This window comes from Numida meleagris, chromosome 1, assembly GCF_002078875.1.
Source record: "Numida meleagris isolate 19003 breed g44 Domestic line chromosome 1, NumMel1.0, whole genome shotgun sequence".
Lineage (NCBI taxonomy): Eukaryota > Metazoa > Chordata > Aves > Galliformes > Numididae > Numida > Numida meleagris.
The window spans coordinates 130,557,322-130,575,836 of NC_034409.1; the positions used below are offsets into that span (position 1 = coordinate 130,557,322).

An 18,515-nucleotide genomic window follows, 5' to 3' on the forward strand; every position below is an offset into this window, starting at 1 on the left:
GAGGGTGTCCTTATAAAGAAAGGGGGGAAGGTGTAGGGTAAATAGAACAGGGAACTCATTTATTTAATCACAGAGACAGTGTATGCAATGTAGGAGCTTAATGTTATTTTCTCATGGGCAGCATATGCATAAGAAAATACAGTGCCACAAGTTAAAAGGGAAGGAGGGAAAAAATGGAATGGTCAGATGAAGTCTTGAAATTGCCCAAAGCCAAGAAATTGGGAACATTTCAAAGCATATGAATTTGTGATGAACTTAGTACAGTGGATATTGGTTTATCTGACAGGTTTAGGTGGCTGATGAGAAGAAGGAGGATTGTATATCTTTTCTTTAAATGTGCTCCTGAGGATGTGCTCAGCACTCCAGAAGTCTTTCTAAATACTTCAGAAGACCAGGAGTCTGAGGAATTTTGATCAGTTTTGAAGCGAGCTGGCTTCTGCTGCTTGTGTGGGAGTCAGAACCCAAGAGCACCTTTTCTTTGCATGCTGAGAAAGAAGAACAGAGAAAAAGAGACTGAAAATGAGAGACTTGGGGTCCCAGCCAAAACTAAGAGATATGGTGAGAAGTTATCACTTCAGCTTTTTATGAGCTTTATACATGACACCTTTACAGCCAGAATATTTCTTGGACATATGATTTATCTATAGATGGGAATCCTGTCTCACTGTAGGACACGTTCCTAAAGCTGGGACAGTACCAAGCTGCCTGGTGTATGTACCACCTGAATCCATGGAAAGAACATTCAACAAAAGATAAAAAAAAAATCTTGAAAAAAAATGCAGAATGTGTCTTACTTCGATCCCAAAAGGCCAGGAAAAAAAAAAAGAGAAAATAAATGAAAGTGAAAAAAAACAAACCCAGACACCAAATTTGAAAGGGTAAGCCACAATACAAGTAAGAAAAGAATCCCAAGGAACAAGTTCTGAATTTAGCCATAAGGAGAACTGGGAAGCTGGGTATGCTCTGCTCTTTTTGTACCACACATGCAGTGTTTGGAGGAGGTGTGAGACTGTGCCCTCGGGCACCCACAGCATGTCTGTGCTTATCACTTCAAGGACAACAGACTTCGTTCCTAAATGCAGTTATTGGGAATTCTATCATTCAGTGAAATTACAGCAGGACTGAATTTGGCTTGAAGCATTATGATGTAGCTTTTAAAATGTTCTCTTCATAGAGTCAGAAATGGCCAAAAAGCCAGGAAATCTTGTTAAGAATTAATACTGGAAGCAGCATGGATGTCGCTTATACATGTGCCATGCTGGATACCTTGAAGCACATTCAGAGCAGGCAATAAACAACGGCAGATCAGGAAAAGCAGTATTTTGTCTGCCTTTTGAAGACTCTTAGCTATATTTACTTTTATATTTTGATGCATGTGTGTACAACCCTCTGCCAAGCAAGATATACTTTTTATTGACCTACTTGTGTTCCAATTTATTGCTAGTGACAGCTGTTGTCAATGATCTGGAGAAAATAAATAGAGACTAAAGCAGAGACGCTGATTGGTCAAAAAAATTATTGTTTTAAATCGAATAAAAGAGATTTAGTCTCTTCAAACTATAGAGTCCGATTAAAATGAAGACTTTAAAGCCATGGCTAGATTACAGTAATTCCAAACTTCATGGATTATGAGATGAAATACTTCATAGTCATCATTCTGAACAAAATGTTGCCATTAGGATTACTACATGAATTTAGATATACAGTACTGCATTTCTTCAAATCCTCTGCTGTGGTACTATTAGGATTTGAAAGACATTGGCTGCCATGTTTAATTTGATCCTTCTAACATGAGTCAAATTTGTTGACATTTAACATTTGCAGCCAGACCAATCTGCTACATTTCAGTGACTTCTCTATGGGTAATTTCAGGATCAAGGTCTACAATAGCTGGCACTCGGTGGTGTTTCCTAGATACAGCTTGTGGATGGCAGTTGTATTACAAGAAAATCTCCCTCCTCTAGTTAGCGCAACAGGCATTTAGACATTTCTGTTTTTTTAAGGGCAAATTAAGACATATTTAACTTCTGTGTTTTGTTTATGGGCTGCAAATTGCTTGGGGACATTGTACATGGGAAGGCACTATACACCAACAGTTTTATTGTATCTCTCCCTGAAAAGGTGAAATAGCTATATTGAAGATTTCTGCCAGAGAAATCACCTGTATCACTAATGGAGAAAGCAAGTGATAAAGGCCTCTTAGATGATAGAGATGGTGAGAAAAAGCAGATTTTCTATGACAGAATTGTAGAACGAAAAAGCACAAAATGGTCCCCCACTTTTTTTGTCAGCATCTTGAGGGAGAGTCAGATGAAGACACAATAGTTGTGTTGTAGGTGTTTCTGACTGTATTTTTTCTAATCCAAACAGATGTGCACATCCTACATTCTGACTTTTATCAGGTATACTGATATATTTTTGCCATGTATGTACATGTTTAAGATGCAGAAAAATTGAACAGTGGCAAGTAAATTATAGATGATTCAAGTATTTCAAGAGATGTGAAGACTTAGGTATTGCTTCTAAACAGCTTCAAATTTCCTCAATGGAAATTGTTGAATAAATGTGTTGGAAAATTCGAAAAATAGCATGGAGGCAAGAGGAGAAGGAACAAAAATGAGGATAGATACACAGGGGACAGTTTTCTCCAAAAGGACTAGAAAGAATGATTACGTTTATTGAATTTACATCTCCTCTTGACTTCGAGGAATGTACACAGAAATTAATCTCACCAGCTTTCTTTTCTTGACAGACAACAATACAGTTACACCCTCTTAAAGTCTGTGGGAATTACTTACAGTAGGAAACCTGGATTCTCCCGATGAGATACTGTCACCCCTCTAGTTGTCTCTGAGACTATAGGTTCGTGTGAATGAACATTACAATTACTGCAATTATTATTAGTAATATTTATTAAAATCCCCATTCTGGTAGAAAACAGGGCTGTTTCCTTAAGGTTTCCCTAGGTAAATAAGTGCAAGTGATGTTATTGGTGAAATTCTGGGAGATCAAAAGGTGTGTCAAGGTTACACAGCTTATGGAGCTGTATGTGCTCCAAGCAGTCTGAGACACAGCTTGAACAGGTCTTCTTCTGCACTGGCCAGAAAAATCAGTATTTTCATTCCAGAATATTATTAGGCAGAAAGAATCTGAGTTGTCTAGATATTAAGGTTCCGACCTTCAGTTTTACCTTTATCTTAGTAATATGATATCATATACAACTGTGGGAAATGAACCAGCAGTTTAAATTCACCAAAAAGAAAATGAAGACAATTACAAGCTGAAATTATCTTCAGAAGAAGAAAGAAAAGATGTTTGAGAGACGTAATGGAGGAGGGGAGGGGCAGGTATCCCTCCAGATATTCATGTCAGCCACTGCTGCTTCCTCTTCCCTCTGCCTTTGTGACACCTTCTTCTGAGCAGCAGTTGCAACAAGTGAAGCAGCTGTCAAGGCTTGAGGATACAAGGCTCCCATCTGTCCTCTCCCCTTGTTCCAAAGGACACACAAGAAGGGAGCCCCTCTCACCCTGCCTTGATATGAATATGTATCTATCAGTAGTCAGAGGTGTGCAGAATTAATGCTGAAGCACTAGTAGGGCCACCTCTTTTATGGCCCTGACTTATCTTCCTCTTCAGTCCATGGGCCAAAGAAATCCATTTAAGCTCGGGTCTGAATCTTCACTCCCTATCCAAGCTCACTGTAGGTGTGCCTGTGTCTTCAGCCCTGTCACAGCTGTGCTTGTGCCAGGCCACAGCACAACACTGGGGCTTTCTTTCTGGTTTGACCTCAGATCCGCCTCATCATTGTGCACACACTGGACTGTGTCTGACCCTGTTTATCCTCACCAGATCTGATCCTGATCTCTCTTCCTGGCTTGACCTTGGACCTGCCTCCTCACCTTGTTTTGTCCCTCTATGACTGCCCCCCCCCCCGCTGGCGTAGCCCCCGCCCCACCAGCCGTTTCTGTCTTTCTGCTCCTGGCTCCCCAACCCTTGGGGAACAGCCAGTTCTCACTGCTTCCTGATGATCAGTGGCTTAATTTACGATGATAAATGAAATACTTTATAGAGTATGTCTCATTCATTGTTCAATGTACGGTATTACTATAATAATACTGGCCATATCACAGCTCCTGATGAACGAACTGTAATTTCCTTTTGAAATGCAGAAAACTACATTGTTTACTTTATTTTAAAGTTATCTGTACTTACATATCATCAAAGATAAGTTTTGTCCTTCTGCAGTCCCTGGGTGTGCTGGACAGAGGTGACCAAGGCTCTGTTTGAGTCTGTGGCTTATTGCAGAGAAGAACATTTTCTGAATTGATGTGAACTGCTTTCTAGACAACAAACAGCATAGAAGACATTGAGCTTCTAACATCAAAAAAGCAACTAATAAACCACAGATAGTCTTTGCATTGTGTTGTAAATTGCCAGTTAGTTTTTCTACTATTTCAGCAGGCAATATATGTAACTGTCCTGTCACCAACAGCCACAAATTCGTAGATACTGCTCAGAGCACTTTGTAAAGGGCTCGAGTTTTGATGTGATATACAGATGAAATGGAGCTGAACTGTTAGTAATCATCAAAACATTCTGTAACAGAGTCAGCAAAATTATTGAAGAACAGATCAGTTTGGTCATTTAGAAGATCAAGTTACACCTCCAATCTTCAGCTTCCAAACCAGAATTGTACCTTGTCATGGGAGAGCAAGGTGAGCCCTGGGTTGTCCTTGGTTTATAACCACTGCCAGAAAACATTACCACTTCTCCTTCAGGTAGAGGATGGAAGTTTAATAGGGAAATGGACAAAAAGTTAAAATGGATAAAGACTACTTTCAGGCTTAGGATCCCTGACAGAAATTCAAGAGACCACTTGGGAATGCCACCTAGATAACCTATGAAGAGAGGGGATAAAACGAAGCTGTGTTTAACATTTATAGTTCATGAGCTCTCATATTCTGTATGGCACATCCAGATCGCTTCAGATGGCTAAAGTTTTCAGATGAATGATCAGATACATAAGAATTTTATTGCAAAGATTTTTAAAATGTTGACCAAATGGTGCATTGCTAGGCTATGCAGAAAATCTCAGTGAAATTCATTTGCTGAGGGTGTGGATCATAAAGCAATCACCTCTACTTTTGATTTCCAGCACATTTGCCTGTGAAGAAATTTACATTGTTTTCAGGATATCCAGTGAAGACTCATATCATTATAATTCTGAATGGATTATAAACCTCTAAACTTATGTTTTAAAAGTTAAAATGTTTAAAAATTTACAGTTAATCCATGAAAAGATAAATCTACCACTGCTATAAGTTAAAATGTCTTTTAACTGGCACCCACAAGATATTCTTGAAATGCGTAACTAATGACAACTTATTTTTTTAAAATGTCCAAAATTAAGATTATATTTACTAGTCTCCCCTTCACTCTTAAAAAAAATACAATTAAGTATATACATAGGTCTTTATGGGCTAGTTATTCTCAAAGGTCAATTATCCCCACAGCAAAAGTGGCTGGAAGAGACCACTGGTACAATTCAGGTATCCTCTTTTCCTGAAAGTTGCTTAGGCACTAATACTTTGGGTTTTGAAACCTCTTGTGTATCAAATAACATACCGTTTCAAAATAAATACACACTGGATAAAATCTATAAAAACCTTCTGTAGCAAAGAGAGGAGCACAGGCCTTTCTAGCAGCAGAAGAGTGCCTCAGCAACTTGACTAGATGCTACAGCAGTGGATATCAATGTGACAGTATTCAAGTTGCTTCTTCTAGATGTTTCACATAAAGCTGCAAGGGGCAATATTCTGTCCTTAATCTTCTAACCACAGTGTCCTGTAGGCTGGATGGCAGGATACTGTGTGGAGAGGTGAGAGAAATATGAATCCCCTCAACCAGAAGCGCTAGCAGACTCTTTAGTCCAGTGCTCTAATCACAGAGCTCATGGATAAATGATGGGGAACATCCACTCCCACTCTCTCGGTACTTCAAAGACAGTGGCTAGCCCCCAGCTTAGTAGTAAGTCCTTACCTGGAAGAGTAGTCTGGAAACCTTTAGTGTCATTAAGATTCTCTGACAGGATAAACATCTAAATGCTTGGGCTGTGGTGGAGCTGAGTTGCGAGACTCATGCTAAGCTGTTCAGTGGTGTCAACAGCAAGCAGAAGTGTCTGAGAAAGTTGGTTGGAAGCCAAGTAGAAATACTTAAATCCAGGCACACTTAGGTAGGCAGTGGCTGAGCAGAGGTATTACACAGTGCACCACACTTCTGAATGTGGGGGCCTTGCATTATGCCCAAGCAATATTCTGTAGGCCTAAATCCATTAATCCTGAGCCACTAGCTTTTACCTTTTGCTTATGTAGACTTTGTTATTTGTCCAATTTACAGCCTGCCTTCTTGCCTTTCTTCTGTGCCTTGTTAAACTCCAAAACAGAAAAACCGAACTTAGAGTACCACATTCATTATCACAATTTTTAGCATAACATTCTGCAAAGTTATCATAGATTCAATACAAAATGAAAAATAACAAGATAGAGTTTTATATTGTGAACAACAGTATAACTTACATTGAAGTCTCCGAGATGTGGCTGTGACTGGATTTCACCCTTATGTTTTTTGCTAGAGGAGATGGAAGGTAATAGACTGCTGCCATTAGGTCTGCTGGAGGAAGTTAAATCATCGTTGGAGTATTTGTGTTTTGATGCATCAGAGAGGGGAGAGACGGGTGACCGAAGCACTTTCTCATTTTTATTTATTGGTATTGCCAAACTGGAAATGGAAATTACAGTAATGGAGTGTCACAAAGCTGGGTTTGAGAAAGGTAAATGTCTTATATATTACCAAAACTTTGAATTTAAAACCTGCTGGCAGTATAAAGTCTATTGGTATCTGGTAACAAGCTTACAGTATTGGGACCAAGAGTTCATTTACAAATTTGTATCATGTTTATCCTCTTTTCCTTCAAGGCAAATTGTAATTCTGGAGTTAATATAAAGTCTGTATCAGAGTACTTGAAAAAAAATACAGAGATAAATGGCCACTTGCTCACCATCTCTTAAGGGATAGCCGGAGACGAAGATTAGACTCTGAAGTGTAAGTTTAGGTTATGGAGCCCTATTTCACTATTAGAGGTGACAATTTATAAGCCACGGCAATAAAGCCATATGTGAACTAAAAGAGGAAATGTGTTTAAAGATGACTGGGTTGTCTTTGTGCTCAATGGCCAGCCCTTGGTAGCAGTGTTTATTCTGATCTAACACCGATTTTAAAGACAAAGAAAGATAGGCTGGTACTGCAGATAAAAGGAAACATACGCGAATGGCAGACACAGAGAAATGCGAGCTGGTCTATATTCTAAAGAAGAAACCTATATAAGATTTTCAATTTTCATTTATATGAGAGAAGCTTTGGATGAGGAGTCTAACAAGCTATAACAATATCTCCAAAATAAGTTCTAGATGCACTAATTTAAAGAAAATATGTGTCTGATAATTCTAAAGCAACACACACAAGATAAGCATTCTTTTATGGAGATGGTTTGCATTTAAGATGAAAACTGTGATTAAGGTCAGACAGACAATTTTAACACAATACCTTCCCTTGTCACATTCCCCTTTATTCAGCCTATTACTTTTTATGGACAATTCTCACTTCTTTATAGTTACTGTATCAGACAGTATACACTTAATGGAATCGCAAAAAGGAATATGGTACAAAATATACTTTATTTCTGCACATCATTTCAGGGAACAGAGCTAATTAAATGTGCTCTTATCAAACGTTTGTTCATTTATCTGGCACGTCTTTAAAAACTAGCTGTGATAGAAGCCATGAATCATAATTCAGAACCTTTCCTGTTTCCCACAGTGTAGTACTTTTAAAGTACAACATGAGCTGTTTTGCTTTAGTGACCAAGTGCTGTTTATGAATGAAGGAATCGGGGTGTGTAAAATGGACATCTGCGTTCTTCTTTTCCCTCCAAGAAAAATAAGAACTTTAGCACTATTTTCAGTGTGCAGGCTGACTCTGTTATTTCTTTTCCCTTTTTCAAACATAAAACCGTGCCTTGGCTAGCCATGTTTATACATCACTGTCAAAGTGCAGGACTACAGCATCCAAGAGAAGCCATTGCTCCCTGGAAGTGTACCCAAGCCTCAAAAGCTTGGCCCAGAGCTTGAGGACTAGCTGCAATTCCTGTTTGTGCGGCAGGCCTTTTGCATGGCCCTGGCACTTTACTTGGGGCCCACCTACACATACTGTGAGCAGTCTAACTGCAACAGCCCAACCCTGTTATCCTGAGAAGCTGTGCAAAACAACACACAGCACATTCTAGTCTGCTGGGACTTGATAGGTAGTGGCACCTGATGTAGATGCAAGATATTTCCGGTTACTCTGCCAGATGCTGTGGCCTCTTGCATCAAACAAGGCCTTGCTCAGTCTATGCATAGGAGGAGAGGTTGTTGTATGTTGCTAATGGCTGTAAGTTGCACCAGGGGAGGTTCAGGTTGGATATCAAGAAGAAATTTCTTCTCAGAAAGAGTGGTGAGGCACTGGCACAGGCTGCCCAGAGAGGTGGTGGAGTCACCATCCCTGGAGGTGTTCAAGAACCGTGTGCATGCGGCACTGAGGGACATGGTCCGTGGGCTGGTGGTTGGACTAGATGATCTGAGAGGTCTTTTCCAACCTTAATGATTCTAAGATTCTATATTAGGCTCCACAGTATAAAATTCTCACGTCTGAAGGTGGTTTTGCTCCTCTCTTTGCTACTAGCTCTCAGCTGTGCTGACATAACTATCTGTGCATGACCTACAGTAGCATAAACCACATAAACTTCTTGGAAGCAGGGCAGATGAAGGAAGAATTAAGAAGCAAATATTCAAGACTTTCTTTTTTATATTTATTTCTTTAGTGCACAGTTACTACCAGGAGTACTGAACACAATGTTAAGTGAAATGCAAATTATTGCCCTGCTTTCAGGAAGCTCAGAATTAACGTTGTGACACAGCGAGTGGTAACAGGAACGGTGTGTCTGAGTGCATTCACGCACAGTAAAATAAACTGTTCCATGATTTTTTTCACTTTATGAAACATGTGCCTTATACTAGGATGAAGAAATCGAATGCGTACTTTCAAATAAGCAGTATACGTATCTGTCTTCACCATGATTTTTTGCCAGTGCTAATGACAAGAATTGCTCAGACTCATCAGCAATGTGAACAATAGAAATAATTACTGCAATAAATGGAAATATTCTCTAATTTTAGCAGTCTCACCCTAAGATATACCCTAATACTGACAGAAAATTATTGTTTTTTGAAATACCGATGACCAGTGTGCACTAAACAGCATGCAGCTGAACTCGAACAAGATATCTAAGTTTGACCAGACATCCTCCAGAAAAATTCAGGATGATTGATCTGAAATCGATAGGGGTCTGTGTGCACAAACCATGCCAGCATACAGCTAAATATTCATCATATTTTTCATGCTCTGCATCCTTTCAAAATCTGATTGTTTTTAAAGCCGAAGTTCCTTGTCCTAAAATGCCTACCAATTACACAGAACGGACTGCCTGTAATCTTGAAAACATCAGATCTCATATGTCTTCTGCAACTGAGTATTTCAGGCATCATTATGAATATTTTTCTCAATCTAAACACTGTTGATAGGTTTAAACCCAGACATACAGTCAAAATTTAAGTCTGAAACTCGTAACACTGTAAGGAAAGAGAATATGGCTGCCCATGTGAACTGGTGCCTACAAGACAGCGTCTGAGAATCTACATCAGACAAGTGCACTACCCTAGCTATAATTACTCATTCCACGAGCATCACACTTGAACTAACAACTTTGCACAATATGACAAAATGCAAGCATATAAATGTGTCAGGAGCTGCTAACTTGTTCATTAAACCAGAAGAAAGCAGAATGCACTGGGCAATTTTTCAACATAAAATGTGGTAATTAAAAAATAACTCGCATTACAGGCAAAAATAACACAGGACATTAAACTGCAACTAGTTGTATGACTTGGTGGTAAATAAGAAGGAAAATGCTTACCTATTTTCATTCATATTGCAGTGATTTGCTGTTGCGATGCTGTGGGCAGAGGCAGCTAATCGTGAAGAACTCTCTCGCTCTAAATGAGTCTTCTTGATGTCTCTGTACTCTTCCTCATTCTCACACTGAATAAAGAGAAAAATAATAATCTTGTAGGTTTTGCACTTACTGAACATCTGAAAGTACTTTGACAAAACAGGCGCTGGTATTTTCTGACATTCTGATGCTTTCTTTACGCACATACCTAACAAGGATGAGAGAAGATTGGTTCACGTCTTAAAAAACTAACATCTGAAGAGGCAGTGTGTAGCCAAAGGAGTAGAATATAAAACGTGAATCATTTCAACCACATTCCCACCTGCACCTTAGGATATTTTTTCCTTATATTGTCCTCTTTGCCCATCTCCTATGTGCTTTTCTCTTGCCTAGTGCTCAACCTCATTCCTCTTGCCTCTCCCTCTCTTTCCTTGGCAGCAGTGACATTCCCTGCATTAGTAAATACAACAGATCAGCAACTGGCTGATCAACAACTGAGGCCAACTGGCAAGGAAAAGCTTGCATACATGTGCTCAGCTTGCTCCTCCTTCAAACTAGGGTATGCCACATTCAGGCTGCCTTTTGGGAAGGGCCCTTAGGTGACGTGGTCCCTAGATGGGGCCACGAAGTGTCTGGAAGAACAGAAGTTGGCCCAAATCACATGGCCAAAACCACATTAGCAAGCATGTTAACAATTAAGCATAGTAGATGACTGCGTGCCACTGCTTGGTGCTGCATCCTGGCCACATCTGGCCTACTCATATGAATATAATCCATGTTTTCTGCCACTATCTGATTTTGTCTGACATTCCTTATGTCACACCACTGGTTTCCAGTGGCTCTGTTTTCCCACCTTCCTATGATGTCCAGATCCCTTACCACTTCTAACGCTTATCCATTTCCAGTGATGACTGAGTTTTACTTGTGACCTGTTGATTATGCTGTATTTAGTGCTTTGCTGTGTGGCAGCAACATTTTCTGGTATTCGCTGCCACTGCGGCTGTTGCTATGGGGTTAACAAAGCTCAGGCTCCATAGGAGTGAAGGTCTTACACCTCAAGTGCTTAACCATCCTTTTCCATCTTTACTTTCCCCATCTTCTTTAGATCATGACAGAGGTGGAAATGATAAAGACCTCTTTCTAATTTTGCAGTTATGCCTGATAATCCATTCTTATTAGTCTTGTTAGTTGTATTCTGTAAGTCTTCTGGGAAGGTAGATCATGTACTGTGTGTTTGCATGGCAGTTATCACAGGGACAGTCCTACTGCAGGCTGAGGGGCAATTTGGTACTCCAGGAATGCCTTGTATTTATTATAACAATAAAACCTCCAACAACAGCAATGCTTTCAGATAGAAGACAAAAACATAATTTGTGCCACAGAAAATCAAATTAAGCTTTTTTAGAACGACTGTGTTTATTCTGCTCTTCTATCATATCCTCTTGTTTCCTTCTGGGTGCATGGGCTGGCAATACGACACAGAAATTTCCTATAGCACAAAATGTAAATCTTTTGCTTCTGCCCTGCTTTGACCCAGCCTCCATCACTTTGTATTGTGCAATTACTTCCATGCTACTTCCCAAAGAAAATGCAAATAAATGCATCTCAAAGCTTAGCAGGGGTTCTACCAGTGGCCAGAATAAGTCAGATAATAAAAAATACTTTCAGGTGCTTAAAAAACAAGACAAAAAATGAAGAGAGAGAAAGAAATGGAAGACCACCTTGGATAAATGGTCCCAAGAAACGTGCAGATTGGTCTGCACATGTAGGATAGCTCAGACGGTGACAGATGACTGCACAGTAAAACTGTTCAGAAAATGAGCAGATGGCGATTCCAGTTCAAAGTGACTTCTGGGGTCAGATTGTCACAAATGGAGTGGAAAGCATCCTTGATGGACAGCTGCAGCCTTTGGGTGTAGGGGGCTCCTCATCGAGAGAAAGCTGGTGCACCTGGTGGCTCTTAAAATGTTCAGGAGCGGCATGGCAGAGGGGTGGACGTGACCAGAAGGCCGGGACCACAGAGGTGCTGCTTGGGGACGGGACAGCTCAGCAGGTACCCTCCCAGTTCTTACGCTGGTGTGGGAGCCCTGAGGTAAGAGCAGGGCAAGCTGCAGAGCCAGGTAAGTCCCTGCTGAGCTGGGTTGCCTGCAGGGACTGAGGGACTTGCCCCTTGTTGTCAATGTGAGGGGAAAAAGGATGCTCCCTTTTTTCAAATATGCAGCGATACCGTGCAGACTGTCAAGACAGACACTTAGATTCCCTATGCCAAACTAAGCATTGCCTCCAAGAGCTCTCTCCGGTTTTGCAATAAGCTTCAGGAGAGAAAGCTATCTAACTTCGCTTTTACCAAGGCACGAAAAGCCATGTGCCAGCAGCCAACGCCATCTCCATGGGCCAGGCGTTTCATCACCCCAGAGGCTTTGCTGATTTCTCTGTGGTGAGTGGGGCCAAGGCCTGGCGAGGGCATGCTGCTGAGTAGTAACACGGGAGTGAGTGATGCTGGGGCCATGCCCTCCTTCCCCGCCCCAAGTGGCCACCCCCACTCCCCCAGAGCTCACCTTGCGTTTCCTTCTAGATTTCGGTAAGCCCTTCTCTGCAGGGAGGTCAGCACTACTACCCTGCGGGATGCTGGCCGCCTGGTTTGTTCCGGCGCTCATTGCCAGCGGCTCTTCGGGCAAACGCTCTGGAATCCTGGACAAAAGAGCCAAGTCAATGTTGACCCACAGCGACTTTACCTCATCACTGTCTTTCAGAGGAGACAGGAGCTCATTCCTACCGAAAGGAACCAGGGTGTAAAACTGTTCCTCCAGCTCCTTTGCTATTTCACTATTAGTCCTGGCATTAATGGAGCCAAAGGCACTGCAGCCGCCGTGGGCTTTGCTGGCGGCGCCGGTCCCCAAGTCCTTGGCATGCGGCTCTGCCCCGGCCGCCGCCTGCGCCTTGGGCAGCGGGCGCTCCTCCCGCTCCGACTCGGAGCCCGACTCGGAGGAGGACGACGAGGATGAGGACTCGGTCTCTATGAACTCCTTGGATTTGGGCGCCGTTTTGCTCGGCCCCCGGGCCCGCCTCTTCTCCCCAGCCGAGGCCGAGCGGGGCTCCCGGCGGTGCCCTGCTCTGCAGCCCGCACCGCTGACGCTCCCACCGGGCCGGGCCCTGGGCGCCTCGCCGCCGGTGCTTTCCAGAAAGCCGTGGCTCCCGGCGGGCTCCTCTGCCCCACGGCAGTGGGAGCTGTCTCCGGTGGAGGTCCTCTCGGCCCGCCGCGGTGCCTTCTTCCCCGCTGCCCTCCTCGGCGGCCCGCTGTCAGCGGCGGGAGGTGACTTCTGCCGCCCTCCCTTGCTGCCCGGTGCTTTGTTGGCGGTCCTGGGCCGCGGTCCGTCCCCGACGGTGGTGGCGGAGGAGGAAGCGGCGGTGCGGCTCTCCCCGCCGCGGTGCTCAGCTGGGCCGGGGGCTGGGGTCTTCTCGTCCTCCTGCCGCTCCGCCTTCACGTGGCCGTAGTAGGGGTGGGCTTCCAGGGCCGAGCCGTCATGGTGGGTCAGGATGGGTGCTTTGTGTGGGGTAACTTTATTCAGCCACTTATCCAGCTGCCACTTGTTAGACGAGGGTGGCTCGGGCTGAAAGGGAAGCAGATGGCAATATGCTTAGTAGCGAGTCCCGCTGCCCTCACCTGCAGGGCCTCCCGAGGAACACCAAAACACCAGTGCCACCAGACACTTGTAACACAGAGATTTTACCCTTGGCAAGAGGCCACCCCAATCTCTGCGGCACCCCATGGCACCCCATGATGCCTCATGGCACTCCATGGCCCTGGCTGTGAGTGGGAAAGGTAAGGCTGCCAGGCCAGCAGCCAAGGAGGATGCCCCACGCTGCCCCGATGGCAGCCTTGGTTCAGCGACAGGGCTGGGAAATGGGAGGCATGCCCCAGGAGGCAGGATGTTTTTGGTTTCTGGAGGAGGCCAGGAAGGAGGACGGATTCTGTGAGTCATAATTTTTTGGGATGTTTCACACTGGCTTCAGCTTTACTGGGAAGCACTCGTGAGTTTCCAAACAGAGGAAAATATAATGGGGATAGGAAGGGTGGAAAACAAGGCAGGGATATGGCTGAGGCTAACCTAGCAGGAAAGCTAGGTTTGTATATTTTGTGTCCCGCACCACCACATTAAATACAATAAGTATTTAAACAACACAAAGAGGCATAGAGCGGGGGGAGCGCTAACCAGGCTGTGCGTATAGTCTCCCTGGTATTGATGTTGTAATCCTGTGAGATCATGCAAACATTTGCTCTGTGGTGGTATTGTCAAGTGTTCATTTGGTAAGTATTGTGTAGCTGTTAGTTCTCCTCTTTGTTCCTGTCACAACATGATCAAGTTATAAGAGAGCATCTAAAATATAATGGTGTTTGGACAGTGAAGTGGTGGGATAATTATGATTTAAAATGTAACCACAGCTCAGAAAATGTTATTACAGAACAATGTGCAAAGTGTTTTCTAGTGCTTCTTGCACTCAGTAATTTGAATGCAATAAGATGAATAGGAAAGGAAAAAAAGGTGGAGTGGATGGCCAACCATATTTTAAACCACATTCTAACCCAATGTGAAAAGTACACTAATTTCCTGAACTGGAACCAAAATTTGATCAACTAGATTATAGCTCATGAAAACTACCCATGCTCTGAAAGAAAGTTTGCTCAGGAGAGAATATCCACAGTCCCTAACTTAAGAGAGTCTCAACTTAAAGGAATTTTTATTAAAAGGAGGTGCCTGAAGGCAACACAGGCTTCCTTCATAGTGAAGAGTGCCTTCTGAGTCACCCATGGAGGTCTGTATTTGCTCTACAGGAAACAAAGGCTCCTAAAACGAGCAGAACAGTGAGACACTAGAATTCATATGATACAAATACTCCTCCCTCTGAAGTGTCTAATTTACTCATTATTCAGCTAGTCAGTACCTAAGGGAATCTTGCTGGATGGCCTTGAGTTTATTTTTTCTTAATCTTACTCCCTAATATCTTACCTGATGAATTTCTTTCCAGAGTTGTAAATCTTGAAAATGGGTGGGGAGCATTTCTCTTGGATGAAGATATATTTTTAAGACTCTTAACTCTTTATGTAAAATAAACTTTTTTTTTTTTTAATTGCTGCTGAGTGTAGAGATGGATGCATTTGGTGCCATTCATAATGTACATACTGGACTTATTACACATATAATAAAAGGTTCACTATATGTGGAGGTCTTTGCAGTGTTCAGGAGATATATTTCACAAAAACACATACATCAAAAGCATGTGTAGAAAAAATATATGTCTGCCCATAATTATATGCCAGAGTGAGGGCAGCTTGAAAGTTCAAAAAAATCTTCCAGGTTTTCTGTTACATCCCATCCTCTTTAAGTAACTTGTCATTCTGGAAAGCAGCAGTTGAAGGGATAACAGTAAACCAGCAGAAAACAATGATTAACTGCTACAGTGTCATAACTTGTCAATATGGCACTTTCCTACAGTGATGTGTCTGCTATTTAAGTGGGATAGCTACACTCCCACCAATCTGTAAGCCAACTATGAAGTCTAATAAAATGTATCAACAATATTGCCAACGTTGCTAATTTTTTCAGGAGTTTCAGGACACTCAGATTTTCTTAAAGCCTCAGCTCTTGGAGCCATGGGCTTAGATGTATATCTTTGGTTTATTTAAAGAAAAATTCAAGTCCATATGGTGGCTGAAAGAAATTTTAAGATGTGTCTACTAAAAAAACCCTAAAAAAAGGCTGCGGCCCATAACATAAATTTAAAGGATACAAATTCTGAAAAATCAGAATTTATAATTTTTTCTCAGTATTTTGGGTCCCTGATAAGAGTTTAGTCAATGTACATGAGTGATGCCAATTCACTTTTGGAAGCAATTTATTCAATTGATTGCTCTAATTGAAAAGTACTGTACTTTGAAATGACTTTCAAAAACAATATAACTTGCAAGAGAACAGTCAAGAGGGAAACACAGACCTAGTGAGAAAAAGGATTGGGAAGATTCACTTGCAAGGTTTTACCAGTCCACATTACATGCCCAACAGTAATTATTTGTGGTAGGAAAAGAAGTTCCCTAATCCTTCAATCTGTATTCCCTCCCTGTACAGGTCACACACATTTCTGTGGAAGAAAAGTTGGTTTGCTTGAAGTGAGATTGCTTCAGCAGCATGTAAGGATGGAAGGGTGTTGAGGGATTCAGTGGCAAAATGGCCTTGTGCAACAGAAATATACTGCCCTCAAGGCCTTGACAAGAACTGGGCATTTTTTAACTGGGGTAAAGCTGGTAGTAGCCAGATGGGTAATAGCTGTAGGAACAATGGTCAGCGGTGAAGCTGACTTGCCATGAACTGTTTTCATACCAAAATCCATCTGTGGTTTTGGCATGAAAACCCAACCAGGAAACTCTATCAGAGCAAGATGGTTCCAGGGATTAATGCACCGCAAATGCAGATGTGCTGGGCTTCAGTGAGAAACAGAAGGATGTGATACACTTATTTAAGAACTGTGGATGGATTCATCTGTACAATATAGACAATAATATCTGAGCTAGTCAACAAATTCCATCTCCAGTCAGTGGCCTACTCTTGCAGCATGTGAAACATTTCATCTTGAAATAGGCATCTGAAATAGGTCAGATGAGCTGGGCCCTAAAAAATGTTCGTTCCTCTCCATTATCTGTAAAGAAGAGGCTGAGGTGATAAACAGATGTAGGTATCTACAGTACGAGTGTCCAAATTTGGGTGGGCTGACTCCCACACAGTATGTCTATATATCTCAGATGTCTTCTAGGTTACAAATGCAATCAGAGCTATACATCCAAAAGAAACCTTTGTCAAAACTCATTATCCAGAAAGGCTTTCTGAGGTGAAGGGCTGTTAAACAATGCAAGCATAATGGGATAACTCTATGCTTGTTATTACAAAGAGGGAACTAAAGTGTAGCTAGTACTATCTTAAAGCTGAAGCATGACACCCTCTTCATTGAGAGATTGCATAGTCTACAATGTGTATGTATTTAACCCACTGTGGGCTAGGAGTGAGCAATCCCTGCAGTATATTTAGTCAGCTGTAAATCAGCACATTATTTCATCCTTATGATAACCTACTTGTGCTGTCCTACTATCAAATATTTGATTCAGGGCAATCCCTATAATGTGGTCTTTTCACTGTAGTTAAGACAGATGATAAGAAGATGTTGATGATGATGATGATTATGTTGCTGCCACTACTGTTAGTGTTGCTGCTAGCACTTCATCAAACTAGCACTGGAGATTCCTATAGGTGCACACATAAAGTGAGAGGCTCCTCCTGTCTCAAAGTATTTTCTGGAAGAAAGGGAGAAATTTGTAGCCAAAAATGGTGCAATGGTGATCTTGAATCCTATAAGCCAAAGAAAAATAGTTTCCACAGTTGGTCTAGAGGAAAAATCTTCTTTTCTTCTGAATGTACTACTCAGGAAATCAAATTGTGATACTTAAGAACATTTTAGAAAACAAGACATACAGAAAAGGTAACATTGTCCCTAAACCCAACCCTAAAACTACAACTCTTCGGATTCACTGAGGAAATCTATCAGTGAAGAAAGGATGAGGTGACTGGGGCATGCTCACCAGTTAGGTAGGTAGTTACGTGTACACAACTTTCCTCTTTTCTGGGCTAAGGAGAAGAGAGCCAATGATGTATAACACTGGAGGGAGCAATAGGCGTTTGCAGGCAGTGGCTGCCCAGACATTTGTACCAATGTCCATGTGCTTGAAAGATTGGATGGACAGCGCTGATAAGGAAGGAAGATGGGGAAAACCATAACCAATCAATTCAGCTTGACCAGGTCAGTCATGTGTGGACTTGAGATGAAAGAGTATATCCTGGGATGATGGAATAAGCACAGAAGAAAAGTCTTTTATGGTTATGAACCGGTCACTACAGCAAAAGCTGTAAAGGACATTGCAATGGTTGTGTGGGGTTGGCAGCACTCAGGACAGCACACCTCTCTCTTCTGGCCTGGTTACTGTTGAATATACTGATGCTCCCTCCAATGCAATGGCTTCTCTGCTCCCCTCCTGCCATTCCTCCCTCTAGGCCTTCCTACATAGTGGGACTTGTCCAGTTGTCTAACCAGGCTCGGTCTTACTGATGGTCTGTAAGATAATTGCAGCAAAGAACAAATAAACCAAATTCTTAGCTTTTGAAATGTGGTTCTTCTGTGGACTTGAGATCCACACTTTTTTCTACCATCTGAAATAATTGGAAGGACATTACTGTTTTCCAGAGTCTTCATTTATGACATTAATTAAGGTCATGCAAAGAATTCATGGTCTCAGCAAAGAAACAGGAGATAGAAGTCTCAGTCCCTTGTTCATAATTTCAGGTTTGGCAGTTCACAAAACTGTAAC

The 18,515-nt window shown here is 42.1% G+C and overlaps 1 protein-coding gene across 2 annotated transcripts in view; it reads right to left on the reverse strand.

The window, feature by feature from the left end:
• The window catches only part of AFF3 (AF4/FMR2 family member 3), a 328,318-nt gene that overhangs the window by 27,424 nt on the left and 282,379 nt on the right, over positions 1-18,515 (reverse strand). For both annotated transcript variants that reach the window (XM_021413240.1, XM_021413250.1), the window contains exons 11-14: positions 12,664-13,716; positions 10,070-10,194; positions 6,576-6,777; positions 4,213-4,340 (exon numbers count right to left, since the gene is read on the reverse strand). In XM_021413240.1, coding sequence (XP_021268915.1) covers positions 4,213-4,340; positions 6,576-6,777; positions 10,070-10,194; positions 12,664-13,716 — 1,508 coding nt within the window. The remainder of the gene's footprint in view (positions 1-4,212; positions 4,341-6,575; positions 6,778-10,069; positions 10,195-12,663; positions 13,717-18,515) is intronic.